A 19,539-nucleotide genomic window follows, 5' to 3' on the forward strand; every position below is an offset into this window, starting at 1 on the left:
GGAGTTAGCAGAGAGAATATGTTAGATGCGCACACACACACACACACACACACACACACACACACACACACACACACACACACACACACACACACACACAATTGCTTGGCCGATATCAGCAATTTTTCAGGAATCAGCAATCGGCAGATTGGAGTCAGTGTGATTACCGACTACAGTACGTACTGTATACAACCCAAAAACCTTGAGTAGCTTTCATCGAAAAACAACGTTACATTTATAAAGACATATCAGGGAGATGTTCACAAACATGAATCTTTATAAACAGCTGCGTGATGGGTGGAAAAAATTTGGCTTGGGAATTTAGAGAATACGTTAATATGGCAAACGGCTCAGAAATGGGGTGTTATCAAATATATTTTGCTTTGAAACTCACAAAGAGAAACATAACCTTTGTAAAGCAAATCCAATAACCAAATGCTTTCGAAACAAACAGGTGCGAGGACAAAGGAAAACCTGATATAACCTTCATAAGATATGGGATGAAACTTTGCCACCACGGCACCCGCAACAGGCATGGCATGTCCACACACCCACGGAGAGTCCCTACAGATCCAAATCTACCCATATGTACCACGTCCGTGTGTGCTGTATTTGTAACTCTACCTTGTAGTAACTGTCAACTGTACATCCCGATCGGGACACGAACTGGACCGCTATCGACTCTGGGGCGCTCGGTAAGTGGCTTTGGTACTCAAGCAAGCACTCCAACAGAACGACTGGCTTAGCAAGCAATTACCAATTGCTGTCGATAAAACCATACACATGGAAACGCCCAAGCAATGTCCGAATTGGACACATTAACACTTTTTTAGGAATCGGAACTGCTGCTGAGTTTGATTATGTAGTTTATATTTTGTAATTCTGCTTAGTTAAAGAGATTCACAAGGTTATCGCATGTGCAGAAATGATAGATAGCCATGAGCACTGGCATCTCCGGGCATTTATAAGCATTGCAATATACCCAGTGATTTGTAGCTATGAGCAGTCATTCAATTATTTGAGTGAGGAAAGTGAAAAAAAAAACTTTATCGTTAAGAAATGGTTGTGGCCTGTTCGAAGTCAAGGCATGGTTAAGCAGGCCAAAAAACATGGCAGCTTCAGACCCCAGCGAGGTTACCCAGGATACGTCTTAAGACCCCAGAGAGCGAGGTGGCCGAGTATCACCTGATGAAGGGTATAATTAAATAAGGCCGTTGATTGTCTTCAAAAGGGGTTTTTTAATCAACCCAAACATCCAATTTTACACACACACACACACACACACACACACACACACACACACACACACACACACACACACACACACACACACACACACACACACACTACAGCGCGTGCGCTGTATAGAATTCCACCGAGTTTGAAATGTCTCCGGTGCCCCCCCCCCCCACATGCCTCAAGTGAGCCAATGACGGCCGTCCGGTAGATGGCAGTGCGTAACCTAGACGGAAATGGCGACAATAGACGGAAATACCCGAGTATTTCAATGGAAATTTGTGAAACTAATGTGTTATATATGTGAAAACCATTGAGTTTATTGCTTGACGGAAAAAAACCAAGAAACGCTCCCCTCTCATGTACGAACGAATGAAAGACGTCATTTCCGCCCACCATGGCATTTCACGCCGAACGCTGAAAGCTAAGTTCTTCTTATGCCATCATTCTCTTTTTAATATTAGCCATAAATAAGTGTTTCGTCATGCATTAGTAGTTGAAATTTACTTACAATTATGGCAGATATTGGTGGCAAAGTGATAAGTGGTTCTTTAAATAACATTAGTGTACTCATTTTCTTCACCACACGTGCTGTATTGAAGGATTTCACTTGTTAGTATAGATAAACACATGTCCTTTTGTTTTTCTGAGCTGTCTTGGTTGCAGGCCAATCAATGACATTGCTTATTCGGTCCAAGCCAATTAACTCCATGCAAAAGTCTTTTGAGGTTGGGTTTGGAGCGAGGCCTTCCAAGTTGCCTAACTGTTTCCTTTCGATCATGGATTGTGCTTGTCATGAAGTCTTAATCCAAACTAATTTTTTTTTTTTACAATTAACTAAGACTTATAGTAGAGCTTGAACATATATCACATGCAGGACAAAGACATTAGTAGATATCAGTGTACTATTACATGAATTACAAACCTATAGTTAGGCATTGGACAAAGCAGCACAGTATATGAGATTTTTGTGTATCCATGATTGAGGGTCGTGGAAGAATTAGAGTAGAATGGAAGGGAACAAAATGGAAAGGGGGAAAGACCAATAGCAGAGTACAAGGGAGAGTGAGATCAAGGGGAAGTGAGAAGGACACATGGGGGTGAACAAGCTGCACACAAGCCAAATGAATCACAGGAAAGAAACGAAGGGGAAAAATGAAACAAAAGGAACAAATCAACCGACAACTAACAAACGAAAAGAGGTGAAGGAAAACCATAATAACCTAGGAAAGGGGAGTGTTTGGTAATGGAGTCAATTGGGGTAGAAGAGATCATGAGTATGGATGGGGGATGACCTGAGGTAGTGTTGAACAGTTGTCTTGAAGTCCTGGAGGGAAGAATAAGACTGAACAGACTGGGGAAGTTGGTTTCACAGGTGAGCGAAAAGAGGAACAAATAAGTGGAGGGAGTTGTGAGCTTGAATTTTGGGAGTTAAACCAGAAAAGGGTTACTGGAAAAATGTGTGCATCCCGCAGAAACCTGGGAGGGACAGAACCAAGAGAGGTCAGAGGGTGCAAAACCAAAAAAGCAAGTGGAAGAATACAGAGAAGCCACCAACCTGTCTGTGATGTGAGAGTAATATGCCGAGACACTCAGCTTTGTCACAGTAGATCGCAATGATTTTGAGGGCCTTGCTTTCCATGGCACCAAAAAGGGTAAGGTGTGAGGCAGGGGCACCAGCTCAAAGGGGAGAGCAGTACTCCATCAAGGTGTGAATGAAGGCCTTGTAGGTTGTCAAAAGTTCAGACTGGCCGAGGAAAGACCTTGCATGACAGACGCCCAATCGGCAACTGACTTTTCAGGCCATCTTGGAAATATGGTCTGCCCAAAAAAGATCGTGGCCGAGGGTGAGGCCCAAAAGTTTGAGTACTTAATCTCTTCAAGTGATTTGTTTAGGAAGTAGATGGGAGGGTTTGCTCGATGGTCCTTTTTGGAGAGACAGAGTGAGTGTGTGGGATTTATCAGGTTGAAAGATACACTGCATTCCAAGTGTTGGACCAGCTCTCGATTCTATCAAGATTCGACCATTGAATCCCAGCATCATGAACCAAGGGTTCAGATGGGAATGCTAAATTGGCCAAATCTCAAGACTGCTTTTGTAATCTATCTTTTCCCCTTCCCAGTCCAAAAATCCACATTTCTTATTGTTTCGCTCAATGTTTTGTTCATGACTTTCTCTATCTCTTAGCTTCATTTTCCATTAAATTCCATTTTCTTGATTTTAATCTTACGTGAGCAAACAATGTTTACTCTAAATATGAACAGTGGAGTTCGAAATACCGAAAGCACAATTGTTCTAACCATACACAAAAACCCTTCTCCTAAAGGAAATAAGGATCGAGTGTGAAAAATCACTAATAAAAGCCATTATATGACACAGTGTACAGACCTTGAGCTCGAATGAACCAGAAGGGTGCTGCACCCTACCCCCATTTTCAAGCTAGACATCTGGTATATATGGCTAGGATGTTTAATAAAAACACAACACTTTGTTGCATTGAACATCTTGTTCTGTATGGTAGACCAGTCAGTTTCTAAAAAGTATTTTCTAATTTAAAGGATTTTTTTTTTTTTGAAAGATGGCCAACAGAGAATTTGCTGCCAGCTGTCTGTGACATGGTTGAGAAGCTAAGCAGGGCAGGGTGGAGCCTTGAGTTTGTTTACACTGTGGTTTATCTTTTGTCCCTTCTCATGAAGGTAACTTTCTGGCAAACTTGCACGAGCTTCTGGGAGATGATGTCATCCGGACAAACTACTTTGGGGACTGGGGTCTGCAATTTGGTGAGAATGTTGGAAAGAACAGTCAATAATCAATCAATCAATCAATACATTTTTTTTTTTATGTAATACTTTTTATTTCGAAGAAACATGTCAAAGCACTTTCAATCTCAGGCATTCTCAGGGTATTTTTGGATTGCTAAAGTAACAAGAAAATGACTTGAAAATTGAAGGAATTTATTGGAAAATAAAAAGAATGACACAGACACATGGAGAAGACTATGAGCCAAGGACCTGCCTTTGGGAAGAGCACATTGATGATGTGATGATGAGAGTAACAGGGAGGAAAAAAAAAAAGATTTATCAGTCTCGGTCTCAGTCATCGTCTGCAAAAATACATTTATAAAGTTGTAGTTTAAATTTCCATTATGAAATCCCTTCGGGGCCATATATTTACAACATAAATTAGTTGGAATTTTTATTTATCCCCCTTTAAGCAAAAGGGATTGTTATATCCAAGATGGCAGTGAATACAAGTGTAGATTAGAACAACAATCGGTTAAGCACATACCTCCACCAGGCTGAATGGTTTACCTTTTGTATCCCAGTAATGGGCTGGATCTGGATCTGGACCTTAACCAAAATGTAATCCACTTGTTCTTGTCACCGAACCAACTTGTCCACAACTTTTTGAAATATAATGCTGTACATCGTTTTTGGCCCCATTTCTCAATGATGAAGAATAACTTAAGAAAAAAAAATATATCGGATCCAAATTTGGATCTTCTCCAAAATCTAATCAATTAGGCCGTGTCACACACCCAACCTGTCCACAACTTTTTGAGATATCGTGCTATATATCTCTCAATGGTGAAAAATCACTTAAAAAATTATCAGATCCAGATTTGGATTCGGACCTTCACCAAAATTGAATCAATTCTTTCTCGTCACACCCCCCAACATGTCCACCAAGTTTGGTGTGCATGATCGTGGCTCGTGGAAGAACTAGAGCAGAATGGAAGGGAACAAAATGGAAAGTGGGAAACACCACCAGTAGAGTATAAGTGAGAGTGAAATCAAGGGTAGTGGGAAAAGGACACATAGGGGTGAGCAAGCTGCACATTAACTGAATGAAACACAGCAGGAAGAGGAAGGTGGGCCAATACGAGGTGAAGAGTATGCAGGTGTAGATGGGAGTTCGTTTGCTATGGCACCAGCAGTTACTTTTGTTGATTCAGCTCCAGAATGAACTCCATCCTTGGCATCAATTGCCTCCCGATTCAAATGCGGCAATGACTTGCAGAGCTTCCCATTGATCAGCAGCGTTCGCCAGGTCGGCAGGTGTGCGACCCAGGTTATCCGTGTTGTCGAGCTGTGCTCCTGCCTGTGCCAGAAACCTCAGGGTATCGGCAAATTCTTCCCTGGCAGCGTCTTGTGCTGGTGTTAGGCCGCAGGAGGGGTCGCGTACGTTCAGCTGAGCACTAGCCTCCAGCAAGAGGCAGGCTACTTCAGTGGAACCCAATCTCATCACCTGCAATGGGTTTCTTCCAAAGGGATTCCTCCCGTTGGGATCCATTCCAGTTTCGTTTCGTCCGAATCCGTCCATAACTTTTTGAGATATCCTGCTCACAGACAGACAGGGGTGAAAACATAACCTCTGTCCACCTTTTGTGGCAGAGGTAATAACTACAACTGGAGTGAAGTCGATGTTGCGCCATCACAAATCCTCACGCTTCCCACCGAAAGCAAGGTTGCAAGATCACAAAAAGTTCCACCAAGAATGACCCAATATCAAATTTTGAATCAAATGAAATTTAACATATTTACCCCTGTGACCCTCAGTCCATACCCCTGGGACATAAACTGAGGGTTGAATCTTAAAAATCGTTACATATTTCATGCGTCCCACAATGTTGATTGCAGATACAAAGTTTCATTTTAAAATGTGCCCGTAATTGCATTTTTAGGATATTTGACCTTTTTGGCCTCGCCCCAGGGGGCAGGGACAAATTATACTATTCTTGCAACTTTGTGCCATGTCATGATCATAACTACTAAGTTTTGTGAATTTCTGTACAACCGTTTAGGAGGAGATGTGAAAAAGTGTGAAAGACGGACGGACAAACAGATGGAGCTGAATGCAATTTCCCCCCCCCCCCCATTTATTTTCAAAAAGCGTGGCGATAATAAATCTATTAGATCAGGACCTTGACACCGAGACTTGTCGACTCAAAGGTACAAAGAAGCAATCGTGGTTAACGATGCGACAAATACAGCATCATTGGCGGTTCTTTTGAGTGATGGTGATGTGGGGGACCTCGCTAATGGAGTGTTAAAAATTGGAGAGGTCTGAAATATACATACAGTATATATGATTCAATGCAATGATTTGGGGAAGCTTTTCTCCGTTTATTGAAAAGCTGATGGTTTACTCTTACAAATTGTGCGTCGTCTTCTTCCTCACCATTGTGCTTAATCTTTTTCTTAAGTACATTGCTTCACTTAGAAGCTCCCTGTGTCGATGTTGTATCATACCAAGCTCTCTGCTTTGTTATTTGTGGAATTAAACTCTTCACTCTTCCATTAACCTTTCCAACAATCCCTGATCACAAGTACTCAGGATGTACGTTGTACAAGACAAAAAGAAGGTTTGAAATAAAATGACATTTAACTACACAGCTGTAAATTAATCATCGATCTACATTTAGGCCAACCAAAAGGCCCCCTCACCCTCTTATGCACCCTTTATGTTTCGACCTGAACCTACACTCGTGACAGTTTTAAACTCGTTGCAATTAAATGACACAAGAAATTTATGGATCCTCTTGTGAGGTTTGCTCAGTTGCATAAAACTTATCAACATTTCACCACTATAGAAAAAAGAAAATCTGGATTATGAACATCTTCTTTACTAATATACAGGTGCTTTTCAAAACGTGGAGAACCTCCTTCCTACCCCCACCACCCAACTTCCTAATCTAAACCTTTATTGGTGCTTCCTTACCTGCCAACGATGTTGGAGGTTTGCATTTGGATCCTCTGTGCCTTACCTTCATATTGCACACCTTTCCACATGTTGAACAGGCCTGTTGGGAGCTGCTTTCCAGCGTTTCGGGTCCAAGGAAGAGCTGGAGAAGAACCCTCTACAGCACCTGTTCGAGGTAAGTTTGGGTCACAAATTTTTCATGTCCTCCAACATCCATTTCTCTTTATTTTTGGTGTGTCACAAACAGGATCATGTTGGAACACAACAGAAAGCAGGACCTTCCTGACTTGTAGGGGATAAAAATACCTAATTCTGACTTTTAACAATCAACTACAACTCCTGCTTTGACTATCCTATATATCAAGGCTGGCCTCCAAAGCCAGTCCAAATAAAGTGGGATGTAAAACAGTAAAAGCTTTAAAGTGGGGTGTAAGTCAAAGTTAAGTGTTCAGGTCGTTCGGAGGTGAAATAAAAAAATATAAATAGGGCAATATGTAGAGATAAAAGTGAAATTCAGGTAGTTTAAAAAAAAGTCATTACTGTGGAATGTCTGAATGAAGAAGAGAACTTGTTGGATGACCATGTTCATAATATTATTTGTACTGACGCATGAAGGTGTACGTCCGTATCAATGCGGCAACCGAGCGTGAGCCTAGCCTGATGGAGGACGCTCATACATTTTCTGCTTCCTTGGAGATGGGAGAGCCCTCCGCATTGGCACTGTGGGAGCATTTCCGTGCACTGAGTCTGGAGAATTATAGCCAACTGTACAAGGTAAACACTGTCGATCAGTGTGTTACGTGATAAATCGTCACAAACTGCAATTGTTCATTGTCATTACACATGTGATCGTTATTTTATTTAGCTCATTGACAAAACGGTGCAATGAGATGCATTTATGTGACCGGTGATCAAATGGCTTTGTCTTTATAATTACGAAGACAATGTGTGGAACACACACACACACACACACACACACACACACACACACACACACACACACACACACACACACACACACACACACACACACACACACACAATTTAAAATTCTTTGCATCGAATGCCAAAAAATTGCAGAACAACTCAAATTTGTGAAACGGTATTCCGACGACATCCAAGTGCCTAGCCACATTTGTACAAGGTAGACCAACAAAAACGGATAACATAAAAATCGACCAAAATATAACAATACAGGAACTACAAAACAAAGCATCTTCCAAATACATTACCTTGGAGTAGAAGAGGGCCACCAAATGTGTCACAAAAACATGCAAAACAATTGTCAAAGAATACCTGCGTAGAACGAGGTGGACCTTGAAAACCTATCTCTCCCCAAGAAACAAAATCAAATTCTCAAAAGTGAAGTGAAAAGATCTTGGAAGTTAAAGAACGTCGAAAATGTACTGGTGATAATGGGAATGATAAAGAAAAACCTCGGGGGAAATCTTAAAAATCATCCCTGGGAATATTACGACAAATGAACTGCAGTTGAAAGCTGTCAGGGGTTCGGTGACGATCCTGAAAAGAGCCGTTGGGACAAAACCTTGAGAACAAGAAAACTTCACAGCTTGGTCCATGACTCGTGATCCCTTACTGAAACGGAGGTGGATACTTCGAGACCTGGGAGGACTCCGTTCCACCTTCTGAAACCTACATGTGGAATTAACAATCAACAACTCACACTATTTAAGTGAATGTAAATTTCAACTTGCACAGCACTCTAAAATTCATTCACAGAGATTTCTGGAACCATGATGTGGAAAAGCAGTTTATACCTATCCACATGACTGTCTCCATCAACTTATGCTTCAACCCTTCCTGTCCTTATTGGTGTTTTTATTTTTTCCAGATTGCCCAACCTAACTCAGTCAGATTTTACTTTAAAATGTGTGGTACAGACACAAAACTTAAGCTTATGGATGGAAACATTAAAAGCATATACATGTATCTGATTAACCTTTTTCCTTTTGATTTTCACTAAACTGCGAATATCAAGTGGCAGCAACGCAAACATTTGTGGAAAATGCCATCAGTGTATTGCGGTATTCGAGCCTGTGGACATCAGAAGCCGTAACAAAAATGTCACATTTTTCTTCCCAACCTGGATTTGAATTCCTGTCTGAATCCCTTTCTCATGGCACATAGAATGCAGGTGAAAATTGAATATGCAGCCCTTGCAATTCATGTAAAAGTACGCTGATGTCTCCACAATTGTTTTTTTATCCTAAATGTGACTTGTGTACAAGCTTCACCATGAGCCGTAGAGTACTGGAAACAAAAACAAAACAGTCCACCCAACGGCATACACCAAGCAACTTCCGAAATCTATCTTTATCATATTTTAACGTATGATCCATTGTCCACAGGATTTTAAATTTGACAATGGTCATATTCTCAAAATGTATGACAAAAGTATGAAGGTGTCATAAGTGATGATCAAAAACAGGTGCTGTTACTGATAAATCTTCTTCTGTTTTTTCACGATGCTGGTGTGTTTTAATAGCCTTGTTTCACATTGATGCACCTGTTAAGGAAACGATGGATACCTATCGTCAGACAAAGCTCGACGTGCTTTGGATTGTTTACCGCGAAAGATCCAGATAAGACGATGCAGTTGCAAGTCCTTTCAAGTGTGTTTGTGCCCCGGCAGAGGTTGGGCGTGCGATTTGATGAATACGACGGTGAATCTCAATACAGGAACGCCGTGCACGAAGTCGTTTCACGTCTGCGTGACCAAGGCCTGCTGCAAATCAGCGAGTAGGAGTGGGCACTCTGCATGTACTGTACAACTGAGCAGGCATTGATCATCACCGTAAATGATGTCACATTTCCAGTCACAGAGCACTCACTGTAAATGATGTGCGACATACCGAGCAACATTGCACAAAACACTATGACCATTGTACATTGTAAAATGTACATGACATCTCTTGGCAGACAAGGCACGGGAGTTGTGGACATTTCTCCATCCCAAGATATGTCATCTTATGCGACTGTGACCCGCAGTGATGGATCATCTCTCTACCTTACCAGGTAACTGTGAGGTGTTCAGCCGCACATGCTCTTTCTCATGTTTGATTCCTGGCCATGAAGCTCATTTTTAATTTTGTGTGCAGAGACCTAGCGGCGGCAATTGATCGTATGCAGAGGCATCGATTTGATCGCATGTACTATGTGGTATGAACCACGCTCACGCACACAGTACGACCCAGTCAAATACCATTTATGACAACAAAAACTCGAGGATATTCATGCTTATGTACGAAGAGTATTTTTGTTGAAGGAGATTATTATAAGCAGGAACCATAAACATTTTGAGGCAAATAAAGTTTTCTAATAATCTTCAATGTGATTGCAAAGGAAATCCATGATGAAATCCATGTTTGTTCAGACAGACCACAGCCAGGAGTTACATTTCCAGCAGGTGTTCCTCACCCTGCAGCGAATGGGCCATTCTTGGGCAAACCGGTGAGTTCATGTCAGATTCCGACACGACCTGACGTGCTTTATGCAACCCTCCCAACATTTGTACAATGCATCTGGGGGTCTGTGATTGGAGATACTCGTACATTTTTGTCTTCTTTTTTCCCCCATTTAAAACTGTGTGAGATTACTCAAAATTAATTATGTATTGATGTTTTATTTATTTTGAACACAGCATTCATATTTAAGGTTGAATCTCAAATCTCAAAGATGAACGTGATTGATCAAAGTTTTCCAAAAGCAAATGAAAATAAACTCGGAATTCCCAAAGCTGATCCTTACCTCAACCACTAATGGTGGATGGAGGTTATGTTTTCACCTCTGTCTGTTTGTTAGGTGGTTGCTGGATGACCGTTTTTCTCAGGTTTTCTGTCTGTCTGTCTGTTTGTTTGTATGTAATGGACAGCTCTGGAGGCCAGAGGAGTCAACCGATTTTGATGAAACTTGACTGGTAGGGTCATACCAGGATCTAGTTGTATGCTTTTGAGCACCGTTGCTATGGGCAACACTGTCGCCTAGCAACGGGAGTTTGAAATTTTTGAAAAAATCCAAAAACTTTTTTTTCGAAAATCAAAAATCGCCTTCCGCGCATTTATGTGCACTATAATCAACCTATTTGTCAAAAATTTTCAGCCCGATCTGTCAAAAACTGTCTGACTAGTATGCAATTATATTAATATATGCTTTCACCCCAACGTTCATGTTGGGATTCCTTAACGTAGGGTTAGGGAATCGAACACAAATGATGAATGGACAGTTGCTCATCATGTTCCTGTATGGAACAGCAAACAGCAAAAATGCCATCTGATGTGTTCTCTTATCTAGATGTTTCAAATTCGCCTTAGTCTAGCGACCACCCATGTCACCTACTGGCTTGTTTGTTTGTCTGTCTGTCTGTGAGCAGGATGTCTCAAAAAGTAATGGATGGATTCGGACAACATTTGGTGGACAGGTTGAGTGTGTGAGAAGGACAACTTTATAAGATTTTGCTGAAGATCCGGATCCGGATACTATAATTAGCCCAGGCTCGTTAAGCATTCGGTCGTGTACGTACGTACATGTCTGCAATTTGTTAAGCACGCACATGGAAAACTGTTCACCAGAGGAAACTGAAACTTTACCACATGTTACATGACCATTTGATGTAGCACATATTGAGTGTACATCAAAAACTTTTCAAAGTATTATTTTTTTATTTTTTTTTGCATACACTGCCAAGGCTCGTATGAGAGCGAACACACAGAACATATAACAGAGTTGCAGGAGACAAGGGGGGGAGGGCAGGAAAAAAAAACAGTGGGGAACAGAGACATGAGGAGATCTGTGGAAGGGAGAGGGATGGGGCGGGGTACACAGGGTAAACAAGATCGACACGACACGGACTTTCAGGAAGGAAAGCAGGGGATATGAAGGAGGTGGGTTGAGGTGGATTAGTGTGGGTAGAAAAGATTGTGGTTTTGGATGGGGGAAGATAAGAGATGGTGCTGAATAGCTGTTTTGAAGACCTGGAGGGAAGAGTGAGATTGGAGTGTGGGAGTTTGTTCGAAAGGTGGTGAAAAAGACGAATGAAAGAGTGAAGGTGAGCAGTGATTCTTGATTTTGGTAGTTTTACCAGAAGGGGGTTACTGGCGGACCTTGAGCACCCTGCAGAAATATTGGTGGGACATATCTCAGACAGAGCAGTGGGGGTGGGGCAAGGCCAGACAGAGAGGAGATGGTAGAAGACAGACAGACCACCGACCTGCCTGTGGTGAGAGAGTGAGAGACCCAGACTCAGCCACATTGTGGGAGATACTAATGATCCTAAATGCTTTGGTTTCCACAGCCTGACGCCGAGAAAGGTGAGAGGCGAGAGCACCAGCCCAGAGGGTAGAGTAGTACTCCATCAGGCTGTGGATGAAAGCTTTGCATGTGGTCAGGAGCTCAGGTGTACCAAGGAAGGACTTTGCACGACGGAGGATGGCTTTGGAGGCCACCTTGGAAATGTGGCTTTCCCAGGAAAGATCATGGCAGATAGTGAGACCCAGATGCTTGAATGAAAGGATTTCTTCAAGAGGATTGTTGAGAAAGTAGAAGGTGGGGGTTTCCAGACGGTCCTTTCAGAGAGACATCGTGAGAGTGTGAGATTTGTCCGGATTGAAAGACATGTTCCACCTGTTAGATCAGCTTGTGATTTTATCCAGATCTGCAGAGAGTGAAGAGTTTGCTGCTTGTCTATCTGAGGGAAGACATATGGTACGGCAGAGGGTGGAGTCATCGGCAAAGAGATAAAGAGGATTTTCCAGAGAGTTGGAGAGATCGTTGATGAAAACCAGAAAAAGAACAGGGCCCAGAACACTGCCTTGAGGAACTCCAGCCTTGTCAGGAAGAGGGGATGAGAGAACTTCATTAAGGGCCACACGTTGGCTGCGACAGGAAAGGAAGTCTGTGAGCCATGTGTGGAGATGTCCTTGGATACCAAAGGAACACTCCTGTGTTCAATTACGTCATTGTCATTGCCCTGATTGTGATTATGTAAATTGTTCCCACAGTTGTTTATTTTATGAGGGAGGGCATCTGTCCATGGCAAGCCGGGGAATCACCCTGAGTGGCTTGCAGGGAGACGCAAATTAAAGCTGTCCCTGGTGTTTTATCATCACAGACAATCATTATATGAAACAAAAAATATAAGGAATAACTTTGGACCCCTATTAGATCTGGGCCCCTGAGTGGTTACCCCCTCCCCCCGCCCACACCCTCTCCCCTCTCCTCTTGGCATCCCTGCTCATGCCAAGTCCTTACTCAAGACTCCGCGGGGTATTCCATGAATACCATCTAGTTTTTAAGTGATTCTTCAACATTGAGTGACAGGGCCAAAAGCAATATACAGCATAATATTTCAAAAGGTTGTGGACAGATTATGAAAAAACAACTTGGTGGATGAGTTGGATAGGTGACAAGAACAAGCTGATTCGATTTTTGTTAAAGTCCGGATCCAGCCTATCAGTGAGATACAAAACGCTAATTGTTCAGCCTGGCAGAGGGAGGTATGAGCTCTACCGAGTGCCATCGTAGTTAACAAATTGTTCACTTTGAATGCTTGTATGAAATAATTCATCATTAAACAACAAATGCAACTTCAGTAAATTTACAAATCATGTTTTTGGAGACAGCCATGTCTTGTCAGTTCTTACAATACTTATTTCATTTTATGGAAAGTCTACAAAATGAGGCAAATCATTAAGTTTGTAATCCACCTTCAGAATATAGCAAGGAACTCGATTTTCTCTGTTTTTCTCTCTTTCTTTTACTCTGTTTGATGTGGATGTGACAGTTGCCAACATGTGCCATTTGGACGTGTACTCGGAATGAAGACTCGCTGTGGAGATGTCGTTTTCCTGGAGGATGTGCTGGATGAGGCGAGAATAAGAGCCCTGCACAGCATGGCCAGTACTGACAGTAAGAACCTCAGAGGAAGCTGTGAAAGGCAGATACATATCTTCTTCTTCTGTCTCTACTACGACTACTATTACTACTACTACTACTACTACTACTACTACTACTACTACTACTACTACTACTACTACTAATTTAACAGCACCAATTTTATACAGTAATTCCCACCTTCTTGTGAAGTCGGCCAGGGAAAGTTTTTATTTTGCCCAATTCTTTCAACATTAGGCTGGTTAGGCCTGATGTTTGACTGAAGATGGTAGTAATTTTGAATTTGGCCGGGGTGCCATAAAAAAATTTGCCTGCACTTCGTGAAAGACATTGTGAGTTCTTTAACATTTACCAAGCAATTTTAGCGGATCAGACACCCAATTTAACATCTGTCTCGGGGACCTGACTGCTAAGCACAAATCCGACAGTTTATAGTTGGCCCGAGAATTGAAAACAGATTTGACAGCCCAAAGGTGAGCTACAGGTAGTGGAAAAAATGGAAAGGCCAACAGAATGTCACTTAATCGGGTGTTGGGCCACCAGGTGCATCCAGTACGGAATCAACAATGGTCACGAACTGTGCTGCAGGAATGTGGCACCATTCCTCCACAAGGAAGTCCTCCAATTCACGTTGATTTGATGGAGGTGGGAACCGTTGCCTTAGGCATTTCTCCAGACCGTCCCACACATGCTCTATGGGGTTGAGGTCCGGAGATTTGGAGGGCCATGGAAGATGGATAACTTGGTCCTCGTGCTCCATACACCACCCAGTGACAACACGTGCCCTGTGGACTAGAGCATTGTCCTTCTGAAATGAGTGGTTTGTGCATTGCAACCCAGCTATGGTGGCACCATTCCTCCACAAGGACCTTTGCGGTTTATGTGGTTTATCCATGTGAGATATCATCTGCGGCGATGCTCACCATAACAGTCAGGAGGTGCGTCTAATGTTCAAATTATTAAAGTGGTCTTTATTGGTATGCCGTTGTGATGAGGGCAAACAAGCCCGAAATCTTTATGGGGGGCTGCGTTTCATATTTAACTGATGTTGGCCATGTAATCTTTGTCTGTTTGACGGAGTCACCGAGCTGAAGCCTCTGGATTGGAGGTGATGCTTTGGTGTAGGACGATGTCCAATGGAGATCGGGGGGATGCTCGTTACACTCCATATATATATATATATATATATATATATGTATATATGGAGTGTAACGAGCATTTCCGCAACATATATATATATATATATATATATATATATATATATATATATATATATATATATATATATATATATATATATATATATATATATATATATATATATATATATATTGTTGCGGAAATGGCCCTTAGTGTGTTACTAAATATAGGATTAGCTCAGATCCCCCATTAAATGCATGTTTAGCCAGGTTGTTCGGTAAATGGACACTACACGTGTGTCGGGAGGTGTAAGAGGTTGTTTGTTGTTCGTACATTGGTGGTGGAATGAGAGGTTCTTTTTCTTCCTTCCTCTCTCCGGACAATAGTCCCCACCCAGCTCTGAGAGGGGGAGTGGCCGAGAGAAGGAAGTGAAACTGAAGGGAGGAGTCAGTCGGTTTTGAGGCGAGCGAGTGAAGGAAAAGACTGCAGGAACGCCAGGGAAGGCGGTGGTGAAACTAAGCGCCGAGGGGGCGCGATGGGTTTTTCATGAGGAGCAGTCGGCTGGGAGGCGAGCAGTCGCCGGGAAGGCAAGTGGTGCCAGGAGAGCGCCGAGGTGGGGTGCGATCGGGCTTTGAGGCGAGCGAGCAAAGGAAAGGCAGTGTGAATCTGCTGGGAGAGAAGCTGAACCTGAGCGCGACGAATCTGCGATCGGCAGTGGTGAAACTGAGCGCCGAGGTGGGGCATGATCGGCTTTCGTGAGGAGACATCGACAGGTTCATCTGGAGTCCAGTGACGGAGCCTCTGACTGTCCCTGCTCACCTCACGGCTCGACTACGTCTTGGAACTCCATGGACCCAGCCTGTGGAGCCCAACATCTCAATTTGGCCTGGTCTGGTGAACAGGCCAGTCCTGGACTTGTATACTGGACCTTGGGAGAATCAGCTGAAATCCACCATCGATCTTTCGCTCTGGTGCAGTCGACCTCGCGGGGTCTGAACGCGCCGAGGCTGCGTGCGTGAGGGCTGCGACACATAGACGAGCGCCATTTTGCCACGCGGCGTGTTTGAGCTTGGGCGCTCGAATCCGTAGACATCGGCTTGTCACGAGCCACATTCGTGCTTTTGACACTTTCCTCTCGTCCATGAAACATCACCAAATACTCTGTGTCTTGTCTGCATGCTGTCCATGTTTTGTCTGCATGTTGTTTAAGGGTATCTCGTTAGGGTCCCCTTCGAAACCCGTAATCCGTCGCTCCATATTTAAGAACGGGTTATAGATTAATTATAACATTGTCATGAATGCTTTGCTTGTGTCGTGTTCCCCGATGTCCCCAATAAATCTCGCTGATTCGTATGAAGTTGCCGCTTTGAATTTATCCGTGCCGCGCCGAGGAACGATCCGCTCGATTTGGATATAAAAACCAAAATGGTTACAGACTGGCAGAATTCGCTCGGTATCTGACAAAACCAGTCTGTAACCGGGGTCTATTCCCCCAGCTGGCAAGGTACAGGTGTAGTTTGGTATGGTGATTCAAGACGTATAACCCGAGAATTGTGCCGAACCAGCCGGCGTTATAATCCCGGAGACGGCGGTGGTTAGGGTGGCGCCGAATCTGTAACATTTGGCTGTCGAGAGTAGGGTGCGAAAACCCAAACAGGTTACGGACAGTGATTGATGCACTCGTACAAATCCCCCCACCCCTGAATCCTCAACAATATATATACATATATATATATATATATATATATATATATATATATATATATATATATATATATACATACATATATATATATATATATATATATATATATATATACATATACATATACATATATATATACATATATACATATTTATATATATATATATATATATATATATATATATATATACATATATATATATATATATATATATATATATATATATATATATATATTGTTGCGGATTCGCGCCCGCCGGCGTGCTGACGGCCACGTAACTCGAATCGCGGCAAGTCGCCCACCGGACGGACAATCCAGTCGTGACCCTCTCGGACTAACGCCGGGAACCAGTCACGGGTGGACCTTTCGGTCTCACCGCGATCGAGCCAATCAGCCCCCGCGTGGGATAGGGTTGCTCGCCAAATTCGACCTACCTAAGTACCCACGCGGAGGGTAGACCGGGCGATCGCACCTCGCCGCAGGTCGACTTCGGACACGGGCCACTTAAGCGACCCGTTCCGTACTATCAGAATAAGCGAGCGGTGTTATCGTCGACCTCGACGGTTCGATTAATTATCGGGCGTATTCAGCCCACTACCAACCCTTTACGTGAAGCAAGATGAGGATTCAATGAAGGAAATGACGAAGCGAAGCGGGAAACAGTTCAACACAAAGCACATTTATTCGCGACGAACGGAAAGCACACATTCAATTCCACCAAAAGCACACAGAAAAGACACAATGCAATTTACACAAAAAGCAAATGTAAAAGCGAAAGCACAATGCAGAGCTAATACGGACTACCGAGCACACGGCAACACTTATACAATTCTACTTCACAGACGGCGCCGACAACACATACCCAAAACCAAGGAAAGAATACCCTCAAGGATGAGGCGGGCCTGAGGCCGAGACCGGGTCGGCCTACCCGTCTGGTGATGAGACGCGGAGCGGCGATGGTGCCTCAACTCCGCGGGCCTCGCGGACAGTGTCTGGTAGGGGGTGGGAAAGGGGCCCCCTTGGTCGCACTATCTCAGCGCGGGGGGAAACAGGAGGGGGTTGCTGATGCTCGGGGTATAGAGGATTTTTATTATCCCGCGACGAGCGTCTCCACCTCGGCCAGGTCGCGCTGTCGGCCTCCCTGGGGTGCAGCTCCCTGCACGACGCGAGCACCCCCTCGTTTGCCCTTGCCGCCTCTCCACAGCTCCGTCCCCTCCGCTCCGACTCCAACACACGACGCCGACCAGCTCCTTCTTGCCAACTCCACCGCCCGCGAAGTCTTAACTCTCTGTTCCCGACTCTCCTACTCTACTACTCTCTGGACTGACGAACACGGTCGCTATTATAAGCCCCGTGGCTTCGCCTTTGACCCCCTCCCTTCGACCTTTCACCTCGCTCCCCATTGGCCCGAGAAAAAGTGGGCGTGAATGCTTTTTGATCCGTTTTTGAAGCACAAAATCCGTGATTTTGTACACGCTGTTCGGCGCGCGCCCTGCACGAGTCCAACACCGGTACCCACAGGCGGCGCAAGAACGGTGGCGATGCGACGGTTGCGAGGTGTGACGTGAAGGTCGTGGCGGTTGTGGTGAAGCGGCGTTGTGGTTGGTGGTTGATGTTGTGGTTGTGGTGGTAATCATGGCGGTTGGTCCAAAATAAAGATAGCAAAAGAAAAACGGCTATCCTGAAGAGTCGCAGCACGCATAAATGACATGAATTCCCACTAGACAACGGGTTTTGGGCCTAACTACACATGTACTTACCGAGATACCTCACCTAAGGGACCTGAATGATGGTTTGCGAATTTGGTAACCACAACAATATATATATATATATACATATATATATATATACATATATATATATATATATATATATATATATATATATATATATATATATACATATACATATTGTTGCAGATTCGCGCCCGCCGGCGTGCGAGCGGCCACGTAACTCGAATCGCGGCACGTCACCCACCGGACAGACAATCCCGTCGTGACCCTCTCGGACTAACGCCGGGAACTAGTCACGGGTGGGCCTTTCGGCCTCACCACGATCGTGCCAATCGGCCCCCCGCGTGGGATAGGGTTGCTCGCCAAATTCGACCTACCTAAGTACCCACACGGAGGGTAGACCGGGCGATCGCACCTTGCCGCAGGTCGACTTCGGACACGGGCCACTTTAAGCGACCCGTTCCGTACTATCGGGATAACCGAGCGGTGTTATCGTCGGCCTCCACGGTTCGATTAATTATTGGGCGTATTTAGCTCACGACCAACCCTTTACGTGAAGTGAGATGGAGATTCAATAGAGGAAAAGACGAAGCGAAACGGGAAAAACAGTTCAACATAAAGCACATTTATTTCGCGATGGCACACGGATAGCACACATATACAATTATACACCAAAAGCAAATGTAAAAGAAGAAGAAACACACAATAATGCACAAAAAGCAAATGTAAAAGCAAAACACAATGCAGATATACCACCGACTACCGAGCACACGGCAACACTTATACAGTTTTACTTCACAGACGGCGCCGACAACACATATACTCAAAGCAAAAGAAAAGGACCACCCTCAAGGATGATGGGGGCAGACGGGCCTGGGGCCGAGACCGCGTCGGGCCTACCCGTCTGATGATGAGCCGCAAAATGGCGGTGGCGCCCCGACTCCGCGGGCCTCGCGGACAGTGTCTGGAATGGGGTGGGAACGGGGCCCCCTTCTCGCACTATCTCAGCGCGGGGGGAAACAGGAGGGGGTTGTTGATGCTCGGGGGAAGGAGGATATCTCCCTGGCTCGGGTCCCGCGACGAGCGTCTCCACCACGACCTTGGTCGCGTT

The 19,539-nt window shown here is 44.0% G+C and overlaps 1 protein-coding gene across 1 annotated transcript in view; it reads left to right on the forward strand.

The window, feature by feature from the left end:
• The window catches only part of RARS2 (arginyl-tRNA synthetase 2, mitochondrial), a gene marked incomplete at its 5' end in the record, with an annotated part of 37,896 nt that overhangs the window by 10,467 nt on the left and 7,890 nt on the right, over positions 1-19,539 (forward strand). Inside the window, 8 exons of the mRNA XM_085880215.1 lie at positions 3,934-4,017; positions 7,039-7,115; positions 7,556-7,714; positions 9,594-9,700; positions 9,881-9,976; positions 10,060-10,120; positions 10,335-10,411; positions 13,740-13,864. Coding sequence (XP_085736341.1) covers positions 3,934-4,017; positions 7,039-7,115; positions 7,556-7,714; positions 9,594-9,700; positions 9,881-9,976; positions 10,060-10,120; positions 10,335-10,411; positions 13,740-13,864 — 786 coding nt within the window. The remainder of the gene's footprint in view (positions 1-3,933; positions 4,018-7,038; positions 7,116-7,555; positions 7,715-9,593; positions 9,701-9,880; positions 9,977-10,059; positions 10,121-10,334; positions 10,412-13,739; positions 13,865-19,539) is intronic.

Source organism: Eptatretus burgeri, chromosome 1 (genome assembly GCF_056783735.1).
Source record: "Eptatretus burgeri isolate ZD-2024b chromosome 1, Ebu_testis_v1, whole genome shotgun sequence".
Lineage (NCBI taxonomy): Eukaryota > Metazoa > Chordata > Myxini > Myxiniformes > Myxinidae > Eptatretus > Eptatretus burgeri.